Consider the following 21184-nt stretch of genomic DNA (forward strand, 5'->3'; position numbering starts at 1 on the left):
GACCAAACCTGGACAAATTATCACACCAACAAGATCCACAATTGTTGAACAAACGATCATTTATTTCAGTGACTAGGTCTTGATTATCAAACCAAAGAAATGTCAGTATATAAAGACACAGTTTAACTTCCCTGATCTTAACACTTTAGGCTGATGATGCCAACAAATTCTTAATTTGCCTTGTGTATTGAACCTCTCAAAAGTATCTCTATGATCCGATCATATATGTACAAATAAATTGCATATTTGTATCTAACAAACACAAAATAGTTGAAGAGGGAAGAGGTGAGAAGCTTAAGAGTATTGTTACTTCAAACTAAATATTACTCAAGCAGAAGTAAAACTATGGTGTCAGAAGAAAACTGCACTCGAGTAACAGTTAAGTGTAAAGTATTATCCACCTCTGCAGAATACATTTACAATTCATTCCAGAAAACTCATTCCAAGATTTCATATCAAATCCCAATAAAATGATTAGTCGACTAATAAGGCTCCACAGAGCGATTCATGGCTTTCCGTCTCAAATCTCTAAATGAACAACACATTTCAGAACAAAACAATGTAATTAGAATATTGTTCAAAGTATTTCCATTTCTACCTGCACTCAGACAATACTTTAAGAACAAATGAGATTAAATGTGCCGACATGATGTAATACACTTACAAAAGCCCACTCTGCAACTGAGTGCAAGACATGGCTAACATTTTGAGACATTTCACAAAGAAAGAAACTAATAAACGGACCTGTTACCAACTATTCTTCAGTAAAAAATAATAATCATCTGTTTTGCAGTACAGATATATATGTTCCTGTAATTTAAATGCATTTTTTCCCCACATTCTTGCACTTCCTTGAGTCATTTCTTAGTTATAACTATGGTGGTAATGGTGTATTTCTAATTAAGACCTTGTTTAGCTCCAATTTAGCCCTGAAATAATCCCGTTAAAGACCTGATTTAGATCTGGTGCTACTCAGAAAAGCCAAATCTATTCTTTGGTGGCACTTTGGTGTTTGACAACCATTACTTAGTGAGAAAAACTCCCCCCACACATTTATAAGAGAGTAAAAATCAGGTGCAGTGGCTTTAAAGTCTTTAAGAAAAGGTTCAAACAGCAAAATAAATAAATCAACTGTTCTGAAAAGAATGAGTTTGACCTGGCCCTCCTGTGAGACTGGCGCTGGTCTCTGGAGGAAGTGCTGCTCTGATCTTTAATACCTGGTCCATGGTCCATTCTCTGGCCTAATCTCTAGTCCAGACTCTTGTCCCTGGTCCGGGGATTTGAGGAAGTCTGGGTCCGTTATAGCTTCCTGGATGTGTTTGAACGAGAGGACGGTTTTCTCCTGTCCACCGCGCAAAGAAAAAGTGTCGGATCTGTTTAATGTCCGGCCCGAAACAAATCTTTAAGCAAAAATACGATAAATGAATTATGAAAACGACCAGACATAAAGCCGATCGATACTTGTGAGCGTGTGCAGGAGGGACGCACCTGGGTCAAGGTCAGCGCTGCTCCATATAGCCCATAATAACCTCTTCACAGGACTGCTTGTACCGCACTGTAGCCTTCGCCACACGCGGGACACTACGTCCGGAGTAAACCCAGGCTAAACCAGCACTGAAAAATCACACGGAATCGGGTCCGGACCAGAATTAAATCCGGCCCGAGAACTGGACCAGAGCTAAAAGATGACTAAACCTGGTACTAAAGGAGCCATTAGTCCGCGTGACGTACAGTTTCACAAATGCAGAATGACACAACATAAATATTAATGTAAGACCCTCTCCCATAACCAGCCACTCAATTACATTAGAACTCTTGGGTGTGGACCTAGACTTAGCCTGGTTTAGACCTGGTTTGGACCTGGTTTAGAAGTTTTGCCACTTTTATCGAGCCCACCAAGCTCACTTTCCAATTTAAGTCTGGATTTAACATCATTTTAGTGCCACTATTTATCGCAGGGGTAAAGCAAAGCTAAATCTGGTTTAAACAAAGACTAAACCCGGACTAAACCGGGACTCGGCTAGTACCAAACCAGGACTGCAGGAGGAAATCCCATTAGTGTGTGACATATGGCTCCTTTAACAAATTCCGACCTCAGACTGTGAGCAGCAGATTCAACAAAAACAGAATTAAAAGCTTCAGGACGTTTCGACTGAGGCAGAGAAAGCAGAGAAATGTTATTATTCTAACACTTTCGTTCTATTGTGCATTAACTACATATAATACACATATAACGGATGCAAAACTAATTTCACTTTTAGCACCTTTTTGTTGTTGTTGTTTTTAAATCTTTGCTATTACTTATACTTCTCGAGCTCAGGTTTTAAGTGACTCCAATGGTGAAACCTAAACTCTGGCCTCTCTCAGATTCAGGTCTTGATTGATCAGTTTTGTGACTGATGATCGCAGACATATGAGCTGCATTTCTTAGGCACACTACAAAATACATGAATCAATATCGCATATCTGATTGATGATGAGAGAGGTTCAGGCCTGTGCTTTAGAACTGGGTAAGTGCAGAGTTTCATGTATATTGCTGGACTTTAAGTGAGCATTAACAGATGTCATAATGTGTTTTTCTTCATTTGGGCATCTTTTTAGCCTCCCGATAATGACACAAGGTCTAAAACCTGTTGTGCTCTGATCTGAACCGGAGCCAAAGTCAGGATTAACCATTAGAGTGATTGATGAGTGATCTGAGATATCACCAACATCTATCCATCAATCTCACAAATGTGACAGGCTTTTCCAGCTTAGACGTTGCTCAGAAACAGGACCCAGGTCTTGTTTTAAACCAGTCTTAGTTTATGCCTGGTATAGACCTGTAGAAGAGACTTCCTGGAACAGACCCGGAGTGTACCAGGTTTGTGCCGAGCTGAGTCACACCTGTAGCCCACCTTGGCCAGGTTAGACCTGGGTTAGACCTTGGCCTGCTGTTGTGACTCAGGCTCTTTGCCCACATGAGCTCGGGTTAAGTGATGTTTCAGCCCAGTGAAGATGAGACACTCTGTTGCATGTGCCCCAGTCCGTCCTCTGAAGCAGCTCTGTTCATCTCCAGGTGAACCCTGGTTCTGGCTCGGTCCGAAGGCCTGACGTTTGTCCATTTACCACGTTTATCGTCCTTTTCCACCTCTTTTCGCCCCGTTTGGACGCCTCTCCCTGCAGCCTCCCCCTTTGTTCTTCTTTAATGGATGTACTACCCCCTCCTTCCTCCCCCATTAGCACTCTCCCCTCACGCACACGCTCTCGCACACGCGTGCACACACGCTAAACGCGGCGTATCGCCTGCGGTTCTGCTTAAAAGCGAAACCGCAAGCGCTGGGAATCTTGTTATCGTGTGCGCCCCTTTTACGCTTCCCTCAAAATGGACCTCAACAGCCGCGCGTGCGCTTCGGCTGATATGAGGCACGCGCGTGCACGCAGCTCCACCTGGGGTCTCAACCATCACACGCACGAACACCCCCCACACACACACACGTGCACGCGCAGGAAAACCCATCCAAAACAACACGTCCAAACGCCGCTGTTACACGGGCAGATGCGGTAAAAGGAGCAGTGGTGGTGGGCTAGGTTTACGGCAGGGGCGGCGTTTTTCTCCCCCATTTCACATCCACACAGACACCCCACCTCACGCGCCGACACCCCCACATCCAGCAGGTCCTCACGCACGCCGAGCACGCGCCACGGCCCCCCCAGCACACGCGCCCCGACCCCCCCCCCCCCCCCCCCGAAACACACGTCCCGGACCGCGTCGGAACCGCAACGCACCTGGAGCAAGAAGCGTAGAACCAGTGCGCTCGAGCCGCGGCGTCTCCTCCGCCTCGCGCTCGCTTTGAGTTCCTCCGGAGCGTGAGTCGCGCGCGTTCGGAGCCGTCTCGCACCAGGACGGGAGGACGCGGGCTGGGTCCAGGTTTATGGGTTGGAGAGTGGAGGTAAATCCCGGGGAAAAAGACGCGGTTAGAGAGCGGCGCGGTGGCCCACTCACACACACTGGCTGCTTCGGCTCGCTTTGCCCCTGCTCCGCGACGCGCAGCCCCCCAGCGTGGAGCAAACCACTGCGGGGCCGCGCGGGGGGAGGGGTCTCCGAACACCGTACAGTAACACAAGCCCACTCTGCATTTGGGGGTTTGTTGTTATAAATGTGTACCAGGGTAGTGAAGTTACTCTTAAGCCTCTGATTGACATATTCGGAGAGAAATGTCGATTCTTAGGTGGAATTATTGAGTCCCTGTGAGTACGGGCTAATGGAGGAGTCCGGTCCTAATCTGCTGTTTTTCTGCTCCACAGCCAGATGTGGACCGGACCAGACTGATGGATGGACTGGACTGGACCTGCTTTGGTTCCGACTCAACTTAGACCTGATGCATGCCCTGGCCACGTCAGTTTATAGCTGGTTTAGTCCAGGCTTAGTACTGGTTTATTACTAGTTTAGACCTGGTTTAGTCCTGTGTTTAGTCTCCTTTGTTTTGTCCTTATTTTAGTCTGTTTCAACATGTCCAATGACTTACTCTGTCTCATGCTCAGAGGAAGTGACTAAAGCTGCTGTTTTTATTTTACATTCTGACAAAGTCTCTAGTGGAAAATAGCACACTCACTGGATCTATGTCGCTTTTTGTATCTGTTCATCATCTTTAATTTGATATAGACTATTGAAAAACTATAGTCTCTGTGTGTGTGCATGCCTACCGCTCTTCTGAAAATAAAAGTGAACATTGTATTTAAAAAGCAGCTGAGATTTGCTGCAGAGCCAAGGGAGAAACAAGGACCAAAGCAGGTCTAGCCCATGCCCGCTCTGGTCCCTGCAGAAGCCCCTGGTCCAGATCTCAGAATAGAGTGCGGCGCATTCACTGTATTTGTAGACGTCTGTAATTATCCCGATGTGTTTAAGGCCCTCTGTAATTTACCTGATCAAAAACCAGGATCGAGCCCAAACCCTGAACCCAACCCTGGACCAGGACCAGACCCAACCCAAGTCCAGATGGTCTCGTCTTCTCTGCTGCTGTCCTGTACACGGTGACCTGAGGGAACGTGCACGATATGTAATTTTCTCAAGTGCATTTCACTTTTGTCAAACCAGATCTAATTCAGAACTCATCATCAGTCGCTCTAAAACAAACCTAAACTCAACTGGTCCAGGTCAGAACCCAAACCTGGACTAATTCCTTGTCTAGACCGAACATCAGACCTTGTTAAGTCTTAATTAATTTTTAACTGCAGAGATGGCAGCAGGGAATAGAATGTCCTTAGTCAACGTGCTGTTTTTGTGGTTGGATAAAGTCTGATTTGTCGCTATAAATTAATCAAGTTCACTCTCTTTGCGTGTTACTTAAAATACACCTGATTTGATGCAAGATCAGTTGGAAAATCCACATTTGACATGATTGTTTTGACTGAAGTCGCTCTGTCTTTTAACAACACTTATCATTTCTGATCTGAGAAATACTTCTTGTGTTCCTCTTTTTGAAGTTTTCCAATTTTTTTCCTTTTTTTTCCTTTTGAAGCAACAGTAAAACCTTGCTTCCTTTTCCCCTCGGTCTCCCCAGACTCCTGTAAAACCAGTCTGAAGTGTTTGATAAAAGAGTGTGGTTTCTTAGATGAACCTCTTCACAGATAGGAAATGAAGCAGCCGCTGTAAACATAACAGACTTTCACAATAAAATTACCTCTCACATCTGGACACAGCATTTACAAAGCCTATACAAAACTGTAATACGTGTGGGACATTTCAGAGATTGGGTGATTTCTTGCTAATTTCTAAAGTACACAATATATTTAGTACAAACAAAAAGCTTACGATCAACTTTCAACTATTTGTTTTGTTTTTACAGTAAATTACATATTGTTCAAATGAATATCACATCAAATATTGGACTAAACACAGAACTAACCCTCTACAAGACCTGTAAAACCAGCACAATTCAAAATAACCCATAAAACAGTTTCTTTATCCTAATTCCGTATTCATTAATTGACTCTGTGTATGTTTTATTGTGGGGTCATTTACATAAACAAATAATCTTTCAGTGTTTAATGATGAGCTGTTTGCGCCGTTTGTTTAATAAAACTTCAAAGTAGAAACACACGTCTACAAATGAACGACAAAGTCCTCAAAGAGATACTAAAACGCATCCTGAGCACAAACATGAGCGGGTAAACTTCTGGAGAGGATAAATAAATGAAAGAGGGTCTGTGGTCACTGTCTGTAAACAGCAGTACACAGATCAGAAGAGTCCAGGATAACCACTCTGCCACAGTTACGCATTGAGAGGGACTTGTGCAATCTACCTCTATTTTAAGATTGTTTAATGTAAATATTAAAGAGCATTGTTCTGGAGAAAGAGGAAGGAAAAGTAAGTGGAGATCAAAATATATGTCATGCGCAAATTGCAGACGTTTTCGATGGTAAATGTGAGTAAGTTTCCTTATTTTGTCCCAAATTCAAGAAGTCAATATAATGAATGATGGACGAAAATAAATAGTGATGTCATAGCAGAGCAAACAAGTTCATTGGTTAATTTAAAGTAATCGATTACATGAATAAATGTCAACTAATTTGATAAGTGAAAAAGAATTTGCTGAACTACACACAGGCTTTAAAACATATGTGCAGAGAGAAGAGGTTTTATGACTCACAAAGCAGTAATGACCTCTAAAGTTTCTCTATTTTGTTATAAATATACTCTATACATATGTGTCCTCAGCAGCGTCCTTCTCGTCAACGAACTAATATATTCACTGAAAGAATAATTGCCAGAAGAGCTTTAGTTATAGCCTAATATTATGCTTTTTCCAGACACTCAAAGTCACTTGTGGCTGCTCCGCCCACCAATTACTCACACACACACACACACACACACTTGCAGCTCATCTTTATCATGTGTATTTGAGATCTTAGATTCCAATATTTAATTTGACTTTAAAACCATGTATCTTGGATGTAAAACTCCAACAATGGAAATGATCGACGGATTTGTCTGTGGAATGTACTTTTGGCTGCAGCATTAAAGGCAATAACATGACTTGATTTTATCTTTTCACTTTCTGGTCTTGTGTTTGTTCTGTCTGTATTTATATATATGTGTCTCCATAGACACAACATGAACTCTGAGCTGGGATTGAACTGGCGCCTTCAAAAAAGCACTGAACGTGACAATCAGGAGTGGAGGAAAGTAACTCAAACCACCTCTGGATCAGATAAACATGCTCGTCATGCTTCTGTTATCATTTTGGATTCTCTCTCAGACCAATAATCCAAACCTGCAATTCCACCAACAGCCTCTAGTCCCACCACAGGACTCCTCTGCTCCTCTTTCACCTCCGTCTTCTCTCTTTCCCTTCCCTCCTCTTCTCTCCTTCTCTCCTCCCTGCGCGTCTCCTCTGTCCTTGCCCCGCCCCTCTCTGCTGTTGCCGTGGAAACTCAGACTGTGACCTGATTCATCAGAAAAAAATCACCAGGACTTCAAAGGCTTCATCCTCTGTCGCCTAGCAACAGGAGAGAGAACACCTAAGACCGGGACCAAACCTGAACCAAACCAGAACTAAACTAAGACTGAAGCGGGTCTGAACCAACTCTAAACCAGGACTGAACGAGGGATCAGCCAGGATCTAACGCAGAACTGAATCTGGACTAATAAATCTGTATTACAGGACCAGTGCAGTGGTGTTACTGACGTCAACAACTGCCTCAAGCCCATAGTTGCTCAATAGGTTGTACAATTATTTTTAATCTCACTAAAAGTGCAATTTGAATGGATAAAAATGTTTACATTCAGCAATTATTTTGGTAAGAAAGTGTCCTACAAAATACAAATATCCAGACGTGATATCTACTGTATAAACCTGTATGAAATGGTGTATAAACCTGCAAACCCTGTAGTTTAAACCTCTATAAACATGTTCGGAAATTGGATTTGCGTATTAGTTGTTCATATTTCAATGCTCTCTCAAATGTGACTGCTCCTGGACTTTAAAATGTGCACAAATCTAATCCTGTGCAAATTGTTCATTCTTATTAAAGATGAATCCATTATGCCTTTCAGAACTTGACACAGTCCTTTTGACTCATTCAAGCTGTGTGTTTGTTTAAGGCTGGGTGATTTGACCAGCAGGAAGCCCTGTCACTGTGACCTGATGAAGTCACTGTTTAGTTCTCACTTAACGCGAAGCCTTAAAGTATTTACTACAGATAAAAGAACACGCTACTGAACAAGGTTGGGTCAAAGATCTGATTAAGAAATGTGGTTCATTGGTCCACTGTGGTCTGGATGAAATAATATATCATGTTCATCTCACTAAGAAAAACTTGGAATAAAAAATAGAAATAACTGACATTTTTTCTAGGTCTATTTCAGGTCTAAAGCAAAATTAAAGAAGGACTCAAATAAATTCAAACCACGTCTGATCTTGATCTCATATATAAACCTGCCAGAATAAGGTAAATTCAGGGGTAAATCCAGATGTGGTAAATGTGTGAAAGTGCTGCCTCCCTGTGGACACAACCATAAGTACAGTTTAACACGGAAACTGAATTCATTATTGTTAAAGGTGGTATGGACGATTTTTTTCAGCAAATTTTTTATCATATTTCCTCGTGGCGTGGATAAATTTGTCCTGCCACGTATCAATCATAAAACGCACCTACCGCTCACCTGCAGCCGCGTGCGGTTCGTGCCCACGTTTACGCGTGCCTAAGCGCATGGATCTATCATAATATAGTTCCCCAGTGTACGGGGCAAAATGAAGACGGAGAAAGACAGTTCGAGCTGACGCAGAAGTGGACAGAAATCTACGGGAGACGAGAGATGCGATGCGCTCCGTTGCGCTAATAAACAAACGCACGTGTGTGTTGTATCAGTCCGCACGGGCGAGTGCACATGCGCACTTCCACCTGCGTTCTCAAATCGCCGAAAAATCGTCCATACCGCCTTTAAGGTAAGTACTTATCAACTACCTACCAATTTATATATATATATGTGTATTTTTTTTTATTACATTTTAGCTTTGTTTTTAATACATAAAACAGTGCATAGCATAATCTAACAGTGTCAGGCATATTGTCTTTGAGCACATGTCTCATCTCTCAAGGCGCCTCCACTCAGCTGGAGGGTCCCGGGGTCCTCTGGGTTTCGCCACGCGTTTATTGAAACCTGGGGGAAATACAAAAATACATTAACAACACATTAGAGATTTACAGCTTGATATTTAATTATGTATGACGTCTGAAAAGAGACACGTCTAATTGTTTGCAAGTGTTAGTCAGGACTAAACATGGGGAATCTGTGTTTCAGTTCTATGCAGCTAAAATGTGGAACAGACTGAAGATGTGAGACAGGCCTCTTCCCTTTGCAATGTTTGAATCCAAGCTAAAAACAATTTTGTACAGCTGTGCATATGAATTAATGTAAAGAGAAAGGGGGACCAACAAACCAATCAATAGCCTGTATATCAGTTTTATATGAGGTTAGAATTCTTGTTATGTTTGGGTATTATTAATACGTTTGGTTGGGAGATAATGAATCCGTAGTCCAGGAAGTGAGGAAGGGTTCAATGCAATCAAATGATGGATCGTACCAATCCCATTAGAGGGGGGTAAGCTGATGGAGGCCGAGGCTGAAGGAGTTACGTCCTCGTAGTCATCGTCTGCTTCTGTCGCTGACCCTGAGGCCTCTGCAAGTACACAAAATGATAATGAGGCTTTAAATACCACTTTATTATTATTATTATTTTTTACATCTTTTGCAATTCATACTGTATCAAATAACTATTACACAATTACTTTGAGGATCCTGTTCACTGACAATGGCAATAAACCCTCTTCTGATTCTGACCCTAAAGTGTGATTGACCTGAGATCAGGTGATAGTGCGGCTTGACGTCAGAGCTAGTGGGCGTGGCCAAGTCATACAGGTGGGTGTCCGAGGAGTGGGGCTTGGCTCGCGGTCGGACCGTGCTGTAGACTGGGGCAGGGGTCATCAAGTGGGCGTTGTCATAGTGATGGGTCTCATCTGCTTTCCTGGTGACAGATTCAGGGCATTCACATATTCTACTTTATTCATGTTTTTTTGGAATACAATGCATTTTTGATAACTTATGAATAGCATATGTGAATGATAAACTGATTTGCAGCAGAAAACACTTGTAATGAGATGATGCAAACAGATGGATACATATAGTTTGGTTGTAGCTTGTACCTGGGGAGGGAAGAGGACTGGGGTGCAGAGCTCTTCTTGTTAACCACAGCATACGTCACATCCATGTTCTGCTGCTGGGACCTGCTCCAAATACAGAAATAATAGTTAAACCAAGAACTGTGCATTGTAAACAAAGCATGAATTTTGGCATGAGGTTCTTTGGGGAATATGTCTGTTAAAGGTGGGTGAGATTTTCCAATATTTAATTGGAGTTGGCTCCCCAGCTTGGCATGAAGAACTGAAGGTAAAACACAAACTCGTGGAGACATTAATATTACAATTACTGCAGATGGCAATATGTTTAAAGCTGAAATCTCTCAATTTTCTGTCTTATTACGTTTTCTTGTATTATTGATGCAAATACAACCATTACTCTTATTATTACAGTAGGTGTTTGATATATTTTGACTATACATACATTTAAATTATGTGATGGCAATTTTTACGAGGGCCCCAGGAAGACTTTCACAATTTTCTAGGTGCCAGATCTAGATTTTTATCACAAAACATGAACATTTTCAAAGTTCACATTTACAAGAGCTGAATTAAATAGAGAAATGGTGAATCATGGTGTGACAATATGATTAAAATATCAGATCGTCACAGCTTTGACATCAAGATTCTCCCAGCCATGTCTGCGCTAACTGTTCTTGGAGTCTTGGGTGATACAAATATCTACATGTTGTGCTTTATTTGTAACTTCCCATTATAACTCCATTCTACGAGAACAGGGGCAAAAGAGTAAAACGAGCAGACTCCTGGTTTAGCCTGGTGCCATTGCTATATTTCGGAACGATTCTGAGCGCTCCATCCACAGAATACGATGTTGTCTTTCCTTCGCTTCCTGATTCGAGAGTTTCCATGGAGACGATGAACATGATGCTGATGGGGGACCGGTGTGATGGAGGGGGTGGGGGGTTTATGTGTTGGTGTGTGTGGGTTTGAGGGGGGGTGACACTGAGGAGACTGAGAATCTCACTCTGAACTGGTCACACCTCCATATGGGCCATCTCGCACCACATTCTCATTAAACCGAGCCAATATCGAGCAGCTCTGTTCCTGTCTGCTGCTCCGGCTCGGCTCTATTCTTCCAACTAAACACAACTAAACCAAATCAGAAGTAAACAGGGACCAAACCTGTCGTCAGAGGCAGATGCGGTGACACTCTTCTGAGGCTTCTTCGGCTGAAAACAGATCAAATTCAAAGATGTAAAAATCTACTCGCCAAAATGCATCCTTAAATGAAGAAGCGTCAAAAACCTGCTGCAGATCGTGCACTCACACTATAATCAAACTAATGACTATGATTCAAACAGGTTCTTTGTCTACCACGTGTACATTGGAGGGTGTGGTCCTAAAAGTGTCCCATTTTAACTGCAATAACTACTGTATATTTTTCACATACGTTCCGTAAACACGCGTACATCGATTTGCTGCTTGTTTATTGAAATAGAATAAGGTGGCACATTATCATGATTAAATACCACTGAAATAGCATGAGATCTCGCTGAACAAGACACAGAACGATGAAGAAGAATTCTTTAAAAAAATAAATAAATAAATATATATTTACATATTTATATATATATATATATATATATATATATATATATTAATTATAATAATACTTTTAAAAAACTCACCTCAATTGTCTACTCTAGAAAAGCCCTGGTTTAGTCCTTGTTTGGTCATGGTGTAGTTTTGGTTAAGTTTTGGTTCAATCCTTGTTCAGTCTTGTTTAAGTTTTGGTTCAGTCCTGTGGTGATGTTATGTTTAACTGCTCTCAGAAACAGGAAGTGTCACTTCTCTGTGAGCTAGCCTTCCGCTCACTCTTTATTTGTCACGTTTGAAAACGTCCTTGTGCAGCTGTGAGTCCGACTGAGGCGGGTTCACCTCAGAGAACGATTCAAAGAGGAATTGACTATGTCAAAATGTACAACTATACTCAAAAAGGGCTTTTTGGTTCATTTCTTATACAACACTGTGAAGAAAGAGGGAAATCCTTTCACCTTTTACTTTTTGGTTTATAAAACGTTAATAAAGCATAAATAATGATTAGATTGGATAATGTTGTTAGTAAAATCTAAAGTAATTCATTAAAATATCAATACAAGTTTACATCCATATTCAAGCAACCAAAAACAGCTATTGACAAACTAAAATATGTGCATGTTTTAATGAAACTCTTAAAGTATATCACATCTAACATCGCCTGTCGGGCTATGCAAAATTGACAAACATGTATTTCATGAGTTTTTCCCAATTTTCTGACGATATTATATCAATCCAACAGAAATGTGTCAAACATGTCTTTAAATGTATTAGTTGAGGTTTAATCATCAGACAAATGTGAAACATTGATAAACTGTATCACAAAAGTGCAGAAATATCACTATATAATTTTATTTGAACGTTTACAATCACCTTTTTAACTCACTTGAAATTTTTACCATAAATTATATACTTATATTACATACGTATTCTACTTTTGCATATTCAACTTTTGCGTACCATAACACATTCACGATGTGATCTAAATTTCGATGTATTGCCCACCTTTACTTGTACATTACATCATCTATTCAATTCCCCTAAGACTTCATTGGAGCCAAATATGTGGGCAAGAATGGCATTTAAAATTTGGGCCAGAAACTCTCATTTTATTCACCCAAAGCAGAGCGCACTCATCATTGTCAGTATTGCAGCAGTGACGTACTAGCAGTAGAAGTAGGAGTAGGACAGTAGCAGTAGGAGTAGGACAGTAGTTAGTACCCGTGGTAAGTTGCAGTAAACAGAAGTAGAGCTGTTCTTCTGGAGGAACCATCTGATCAAACAGGAAGTGGCCGTGTAGATGAAGCGGTACTGTTCCTTTCAAAATAGGATAAAAATCAGAAAATGAACAGCGTAATTCAACGTCGTATCAATGTTTGAATCTATACCATTGCAAGATAGGGACAGCACCGTGTGAGTCTCTTAGTGTTCTTTTGATTTATACAGTATGTCTACTTAAGCCATAGCATATACAGCATTGAATAGATGATAATGACAGAAATAGCCAATTCTAACTATAGCAAACCTCCACATTCTTGTTACTTGAATGATTATTGGGGATTTCCAGCTTGCTCCAGATGCTGCTGTCTAAACTGAAATGGAAGAAGTGTGAGGGTTGAACTTCCTGGTTTTCTATTACGTTTACATCTACTTTTTCTTTCCCCCCCCTTTTTTTAAAAAACAGTTGTAAGTGTACACCATGGACGATGTTGTGTGTCGTACTTTGGTCTGCACGGCGCTGGGTCGCTGCCTTCTCAGCTCCATGACAACCCTCATGATGTTGAAGTCTGAGGTTAACTTCTGTCAAAATAAAAAGCAAAAGACGTTCAGAGTAACTGGAGTGGAGAGGCTGGAGACAGTTTAACCACACTGCCGCTCTCTCACCTGGTGTATCAGGAGTTGGTAGACTTGGTCCAAAGCGCAGATGACTCCAGTTCTTCCACAACCAGCACTGAGAAAATATCAATATCGACACGTTTTAGAGGTGAAGTAGCCATGACATCATACGACACAATCACAATACTTACGGAATGGAAACAAATTTAGAATAAAAACTCAAATAACCCCATAACTTCCTGTTGTGTATTTGCAAAAAATTTGACTGGGACCAAAACCAGATCTGTTTGTTCGAGGGACACATGTATTTACATAGATTTATATCAGATAAACGTTATTATATGACCTGTTATGACTGCACATACATCTACATATATTACCATCTGAGCCATGTTTATATTTACATTCATTTGGACGGCATTAGATCTCATTAGTCGTCGAGTTGTTGTGGTTTTAGTGTTTTCAAATTAGTGGGACAAAGTAGGACTCTTAAAAAACTCACTCTGATCTTTATTAGAGCAAAAATGAGCAAGAAATGAGAGATTATATAACACATTCTATATTGTATTCAAAAATGATAGTTATTTATGAATGGAAGGACAAAGGACTTTGACTTTACTTTTGAGTCCGAGTCTGAGTGCGTAGCCAAGATAAAGGATGGATCGTGTAACATGATCTAAATGCATGTAAATGTGTAAATGCGTGAACGTTTTAGACGGAGCAGATGTGACTGTTCTACAAACAGCGAGAACTGATCCATATTCACCTCCTTCTGTCACCGACCCGTCTGTCTGCAGCTCACCAGAATATCAGCCAGCCACATGAGATCCCAGCCTAGATTAGATCCCTGCAGGTCGTGAAGTCCAGTCTCACCTGCAGTGCACCAGTTTCAGTTCGTGGTTTTGAGGATGCTGGGCTCTCTGGACCGGGTCTGGACTGGACTGCTGAAGGGCTCGCATTCTGTGGAGCAGGTCCAAGACCCCCGAGGCCTCCTGCGGAACGTTGTGATCCGGCCATGAGAGGAACTGCAGCTGGGTCACCACACGCACGTCCTGCAAATGATGATGGATGAACCCGTAAGCGCAGTAAAATCCACAAAATGCTGGGACTTACTTTGTGAAAACGTCCCACTGTATTCATCCCACGCACCGCATCAAAATTGGAACTACGCTCGGACTGAACTTGGAACTAAAGCTGAACTAAACCAGGACAAGAACCAAACCAAACAAGGAGCACACCGTTAGATGCCCCTATCTTAGTTATACATACAGTCACAGGGATGTCAAAGGAAAGCCACCAATATTCAAGCGTATTTAAACACATGAAACACAAAAATAGAGAAATCACACAAGGACAGCTGGGTCACTACACATACATCCTACACAAGTCTCATCACGGCCAGGGCACAGTCAGCCTCCACATATCACCGCATACTCAGACGAGGTTGACACATACAAAACATGGCACATATGACACCAGGCAGAGCAGACACGGCCCACACACACGCACACACACACACACACCCACACACGCACACACACGCACACACACACACACATGCTCTACACTAGTCTGTGCATGTAACACATACGTGACATGTGCCCACACAGTATGGCACACTGAGAGACACAAGAGACTGGAAAGAAAGCCTGCACCCGAGTGTTTGCTGTTTAGCTGTATGATATAACGTTGGGAACAGTTTGGAAAGTGTTAAATACTTGGTTGATTCCAATTGATTAAATCCCAACTGATATTCATGATGATGGATTAATGCAAAAGTTCTCCTGACTGACACATATCTAGAGGTGGGCAATAGATAAAAATGTAGATAATAAACTTTCAAAAAATGGTACAAAGGGATTTTTCTGCACTTTTAGTATTAGTTTGACCGGCGTTTCACATTTGTCTGATAATCAAACCTCAACTAATACATTTAAAGACATTTTTTTAACATATTTCTGTTGGATTCAAATAATACTGCTTGAATATTGTTATTGGGATGCATGACTTCATCCATGTGTGGGGAAAAAGTGTTTCTGAAATTCAATCTCTGACCCTCAATTTTCTCCTGGGACAATATAATATCAAGCATTTGATTTATTTTTGCCATTGCACATGCTAATCAAGCTAAACTGTAAATACTTACACCTGTATACTGCATGAATATTTGATTTCAAACGAAGTGTAAAGTTTAAAAAAATGCCCTTTAGCTTCTCAGCCCATCCATGGTGTGTCAGAAATAATAACGATCAATCACAAACAAACAAACAAACAAACAAACACACAACATTGACAGTAAAGTTCTCAATGTATTTTTACCTGTTTAAATGAGACCTGGAGTTCTCTGACTGTGAGGTGTTGAGTGGGACTGGACTCCCCCTGCTGGACACATACATGTACTGCACTCAGAATCCAACTTTATCAACTGGAATATATTTTCTCTCCAGCTTTTAGAAGGTGCGTTATCATGATATAGTAATAGTAGTAAATATTCTCACACAGTGAACAGAGAAAGGTCCAAATGTTGTGGTTTGGTTCGGAGGTGACCAGTAAACCTCACACTTTTTCTGCAGGACAGAAATTACACATTTACTGTGTTGCATAACTGTGCACCTGACACCAGTGAGGGGAATCCACCAACTGCATTAACCTGTAATAGATTTACTGCAACATGCATGTACTCGAGCAATATTGTTTTAGCAACAGTCGTCTTTCTTGGGTAATTCAATGACTTAAACCAAAGCAACAAACTCTTTAAATTACTCCACTCAAGTTTGTCAGACTGTAATTACCTTGGACATTTCAAACTCTCTGCAGGCCATCACTATCACCTGGAACGACAAAGACACAGAATGGCATTTATTTGGAATTATAATATACTCAAAGTCAGTGCTGCTGCTCCCATTACAGTAGAAGGGCATCAGGGGCTCCAAAGGCACAGGTTGGACTGAATGACATTGACTATTTGTCCAGACACTGCACTGTTCCTTTTTGCAATTAAACAGGGGATCTACAGTAGGCATATTCTGTATTTAGATTTTATTCATTAAAGTATGACTCGGGACTCTCAATATGACACGGATTAAGCTGGGAACTACACATACATATTCTACGAACCACAAAGAGATTTTAGATTGTGCAAATGTGAATATTCAATTAGAAACCGTGAAAATGAGAGAATGTAACAAGTTGCACGACGCGTTGAGCTGGTGCGGCTCCGCGGAGCTGACACCGCCGCGCGCGCAAAGCCAAAGTAGTTCAACTTCTCTCTTACACATGTTTACGTCACGTGTTCATAAATGCATCAGAAAGCGTCAGTCGTTTGCGGCTTGTCGTGTTTTCTAAAGCCTCTGTTCAGCAGAAGAAACAGGGGCGGAGCAGGGACAATTAGGGGCTGTGGGAAATAGTCACTAAGTTGTATTAGAGCAGGGGTTCTTAACCTTTTTTCTCCAATTCCCCACTTTTTAGTGAGCCAACTCTCCATTTCCCACCTCAGCATCGGTCTTTGACAATTCGATTTTAACCCATGCAGTGTTTATTACGTAAATATACGCTTTGCTTTTTTGAGTCATTTTAACGGCCCTTAATTTTTGTTTGCATATATTATATTTTTTACTGACTGGAAATAAAATACTTATGAAAAGATTTGTTATGTTTTTTTGCCGCTGTTGACATTTCTAACCCAACAGTGTTGTCACTTTTATCCAAACATGACTTACAATACCTCACATATTCGTTGTTTTTGTAATTTTTGTAACTAATTAATTAATTAATAATAATAATAATTCTTATGTATTTTTCACACGTTTGAAGGGCGTTAGGGGGCACCACTGAGAATGTCTGCTTTGAGCACCCAAATGGCCCTGAACAAAGTCATACCTTCACCCGATATTCCCAGACCATCCTCCAGAAGTCAGTGAGGGTTGAGCTGAGAGGAGCCTGAGCCGCAATATAACCTGACAGTGACCCCTACAGGAGAGATACAGACATGACAATTGATGATTCAAAAGAGGGACCTCTTCTTGTATCATGGAGGAAATGTGTTTTGCCAATAATATATGAGCATAAACCTGAATGAAGCTTGCGTTGATGTAGTCTCCATCCAACTCTGAAGTTCTGAGAGACAGAATTACTCTGGATTCATCATCTAAACACAGAAGAGTATAAAGGATAAAGGATAAACCAGGCCAGGAGAGACAACAGTGTGTAGTACTGACACATGATACTGACACATACATAGGGTGGCAAATAGTATACGGTACTTATAATACTTACAGGGCAGTATATCTTTGTATCTGTTCTTCTTGATGTTTTCTTTTTGCGCCCCAGTTTCTGAGCACTGTGATTTTTTCCATGCCACCGAATGAGAACGCAAAGCCTAGAAATCATTAAAAAAAACACAGTGATAGTGCTGCATTGTATTATATTACAATTTTTGTTTTTGTTTTTTTTTACGTAGTACAAGTACAACAACTATAACAACAGTTCCTTGTTTTCCCTGCAAAACATATAAAATGTAAAATGGAATAACGGTTTGCTGTGTGATCTCAGACAATGAAAGCTTTGGAGAAACAGGAAATTAACCAACAGATCACATGACGTGCTAGGTTTACTCCTGCTACACCAACAAATGAGGTGAGCCCACTCCTGCATACTCCCACGCAGTATTAAGAGACGTTATCAAAATACATGTTGACTTTATTGTTCATGAATAAATAAGAGATGTTACAACCATAATGGATAAAAAAAAATATTATTCTTTAATGGTCGCAGCCATATGTGTCCTTATTCTTATTGCAGCTGATCTGAGCCATGATCCTGGTCAGTGTGACTTTGTTGTCTACACTGTACCTTTTCTGGTGGAAGCTCTGCAAATTGCTTGTCTCCATGGAGATGTTATTGCCTCGGCTGTTCACAACATGACGTTCAAGAATAAATTAATCTATCGCCATGGAGACAAGCAGGTGACTCCACCAGGTCAAGTTACTGGTCAGATCTGTGGAGGGATGACCTCGCTCACGGTGAGAATCCATCTTTTTTCAAGGGATTTTGAGAAATAAAGGAGAATAATACATGAGTAATTGAATAAATGCTAAATAGATAGGGCCATACTGTGAAATATTTCAGTCCCACAATATACAGTTGTAGCTGTGCATACGGTAGGTAAAAAATACATAGATGCACTATTTATGTAATGTAATGTGCGTCATTCTACTCTCTGCTTCTCATGGTTTATTTTGGTGAACCGTGTGTCATGTGGATTTTCTGCTCAAGGTTCTAGGTTTCAGAATATATTTCAAAATAAATGAAATTACTAAAAACAGCACAGAGTTAATTATGAGTCCCTTTCTCTTTAGTCAGACTCAGACTAATATAAAGAAAGTATTTGTATAAGTCACAGCACACGTATACCAGGCTCCAAGTGCAGACGGCCGCAGTGTTGAGTTTCAATCCTGATTCTGATCATTTACTGCGTGTCCTCCCTCCTCTCTCACCCCCATTTAGTGCTTACCTTTTCTGTCTGATAAAGCCTTCGGGCCAAAGAAATATTTAAAAAAGAAAAAGTCACCCGTATTTTATGCTAAACAGTAGCATCACAGGCATTCATTGTTTTGCCAGTATCATACAAGGGCAACTACGTATGTCCCAGTGACACAAAAGGATCAATTGTAACGTGATGTTTTATTAGCTGTGTTTGTAAGATATCTAAAGGTAAATGCATTAAAAACTACGAGGAAGCTAGGGATTCATTTGAATATTCTAATAAAACAACTACTGAACACTGCATTCAATGTGGATAGAAGGAAATCCAGGAGGGTGGCCAAAGTTAATCTGACTCCTGTTTGCATAAACCAGGGGTTTCCAAACTATGGCCCGGAACACCATTTTTTGTTGGCCCTCAGGCTTGACCCAAACAACAACCAAAAATACTTTTTAATGTAAAATTGGAAAAATGCAAACGTTTTGATATTTATACCAACCTAATATTAATGTTCCAAGTCTTATTAAAGATGTGGAGGCATCGAAACTATATGTTACGGGTTAGAGTTAACACTTCAGTGATTTGATTACCGATCATTTCGTTTTGGGAACCATAATAGAATCTATGACAACAACACATATAGTGGCTTGCAATAGTATTCGTACCCCCAGAACTTTTCTGTGAAAGAGCAACACAAAGTGATTGTGAGTGGAGAACAATTATATTGTGTATTATATTATTGTGTCGCTTTTTTTACAAAATATACGAATACTATTTAAGTTTGTGGTTGTGATGAGACAAAATGTGGAAATGAATAAATTCAGCTGGTGTGGATGTATCTCAGGTGTGGGCTAGGACAAGATCATTATGTACAGTAAGACTATTAACCAAGACTGAACAAGAACTAACAAAACCAGGAACAAGAAGAGTCTCAGTATGATCTTATTACACTAATAGTGGACAGTAGTCACAGAAGCGGTAGCAGCAGAAGTGTGCACTCACAGTAAACTCCTGTTCGATGGTGTTCTGGGTCACGCCGTCCACAGAGAGCAGCAGGGACGAGAGCTGCTCCAGATATGACATGTTCAAACATTCACCTGGCTGGAACGTCACATTCAGATTTATTTCAGACATATTTCACACAAACCATATTGTATAGATGGCATATGTGTAATGTGCCTTAACCACCGGGCAGCACTGACATGGTTTTTCTGGTGCAGCGTGTGACACTTACTTGAAAATATATTGTCTATCTGTTTTTAATGCATATTATGGATTCAGCCTTACATACAACAATTCAACATAATGCAAAATACTCTCTGTTGATCAAAAGTACTTTTATATTGCACGTTCTCCTGTGGCTAGTCTTTCAAAATGTAGGTAAGTGATCTGCAGTTTCTGACTTCCTCTTGAATCATGTTATAATTCATTCACAAAGATAACATTAGATTTGTTTACATACCTGTGTTACAGTCTATCACCAAACCAACTTCCCAATTGCAGTGTCCAGAAAGCACTACAGTATTTTCAGCAGTAGCAATAGTAGATGAATGTCCAGCCTCGTCCTACAGCGATATCCCCAGATATCTTGACAGAACAGGTCCAGTCAGTGGTATCAGTTGCAGTGGTTGTTTTTGCTTCAGCAGAAGTGGTAGAAGTGAAATCTATTGAAGCCTGTGAGACGCAGCTTCAGTTCTGTTAATAATTCACTCTCATCAGGAAGTAAAGACTAACTGTTCACGGACAGAAGCCGGCTCACAGGGAAACCAGAGACTTTTAACCTGCAAACCTTAACCCTACTGTTCTTAAAATGAATAGTTGTTTGTTCTGTTCATTCACTTTACCAGGTTTGGTTCAGATTTTATCCGTATAACCCTGGTTTACTCGAGCCGGTTGATTTTGCTGTATGTGTGAAACTATCACCTATTAAATAGACAAGGGTATAGTCCAAAAACAAACAGAAAGGGGAAATTGTCTTTACAAAAAATAGAAAGGGAAAATATTTTATGAAAGAGGAGAAAGGAGGCATGGATGAATGAATTAATGAATGAATTAATCAAATAAAAGCATAATCTAGCACCTTCATGTCAGCCATCTCCACAGGTCAAAATGTTCATACCAAGTAC

General features: G+C 40.7%; 2 protein-coding genes across 3 annotated transcripts in view; both read right to left on the reverse strand.

The window, feature by feature from the left end:
* plxna3 (plexin A3) overlaps window positions 1–3820 on the reverse strand; it is a 59381-nt gene extending 55561 nt beyond the window's left edge. Inside the window, exon 1 of the mRNA XM_072449428.1 lies at window positions 3769–3820. The gene's annotated coding sequence lies outside the window, so the exon portion shown is untranslated. The remainder of the gene's footprint in view (window positions 1–3768) is intronic.
* Window positions 3821–9003: 5183 nt separating this feature from the next.
* On the reverse strand, window positions 9004–20938 carry ptpn18 (protein tyrosine phosphatase non-receptor type 18). Of its 2 annotated transcripts, none has more exons than XM_072449453.1 (17): window positions 20521–20938; window positions 20061–20159; window positions 17852–17954; window positions 17647–17723; window positions 17456–17545; window positions 16369–16407; window positions 16075–16143; window positions 15896–15955; window positions 14450–14628; window positions 13625–13691; window positions 13463–13540; window positions 12962–13057; window positions 11327–11373; window positions 10190–10270; window positions 9845–10011; window positions 9571–9666; window positions 9004–9146 (listed from the first exon to the last, which is right to left on the reverse strand). In XM_072449453.1, the coding sequence occupies exons 2-17, from the start codon at window positions 20139–20141 to the stop codon at window positions 9073–9075; spliced, it is 1404 nt and encodes a 467-aa protein (XP_072305554.1). In that variant the 5' UTR covers window positions 20142–20159; window positions 20521–20938; the 3' UTR covers window positions 9004–9072. The 2 variants fall into 2 exon arrangements, with proteins under 2 accessions (XP_072305554.1, XP_072305553.1); XM_072449452.1 differs by having other exon boundaries at window positions 15896–15958; window positions 20521–20935.
* Window positions 20939–21184: the final 246 nt, after the last annotated feature.

Source organism: Eucyclogobius newberryi, unplaced genomic scaffold, assembly GCF_026437365.1.
Source record: "Eucyclogobius newberryi isolate DKJ021-1_F unplaced genomic scaffold, fEucNew1.0.hap1 SCAF_17, whole genome shotgun sequence".
Classification (NCBI taxonomy): domain Eukaryota; kingdom Metazoa; phylum Chordata; class Actinopteri; order Gobiiformes; family Gobiidae; genus Eucyclogobius; species Eucyclogobius newberryi.

Bases quoted from the DNA above. Each gene is read 5' to 3' on its own strand.
- ptpn18 (XM_072449452.1), bottom strand. From the start codon at position 20,141: ATGTCATATCTGGAGCAGCTCTCGTCCCTGCTGCTCTCTGTGGACGGC. The intron at 16,408-17,455 runs GTATGACTTTGT...TTGTCGTTCCAG, and splicing joins TCTGGGAATATCGGGTGAAG to GTGATAGTGATGGCCTGCAG. The intron at 13,058-13,462 runs GTACGACACACA...CTATTTTGAAAG, and splicing joins CCAGCGCCGTGCAGACCAAA to GAACAGTACCGCTTCATCTA.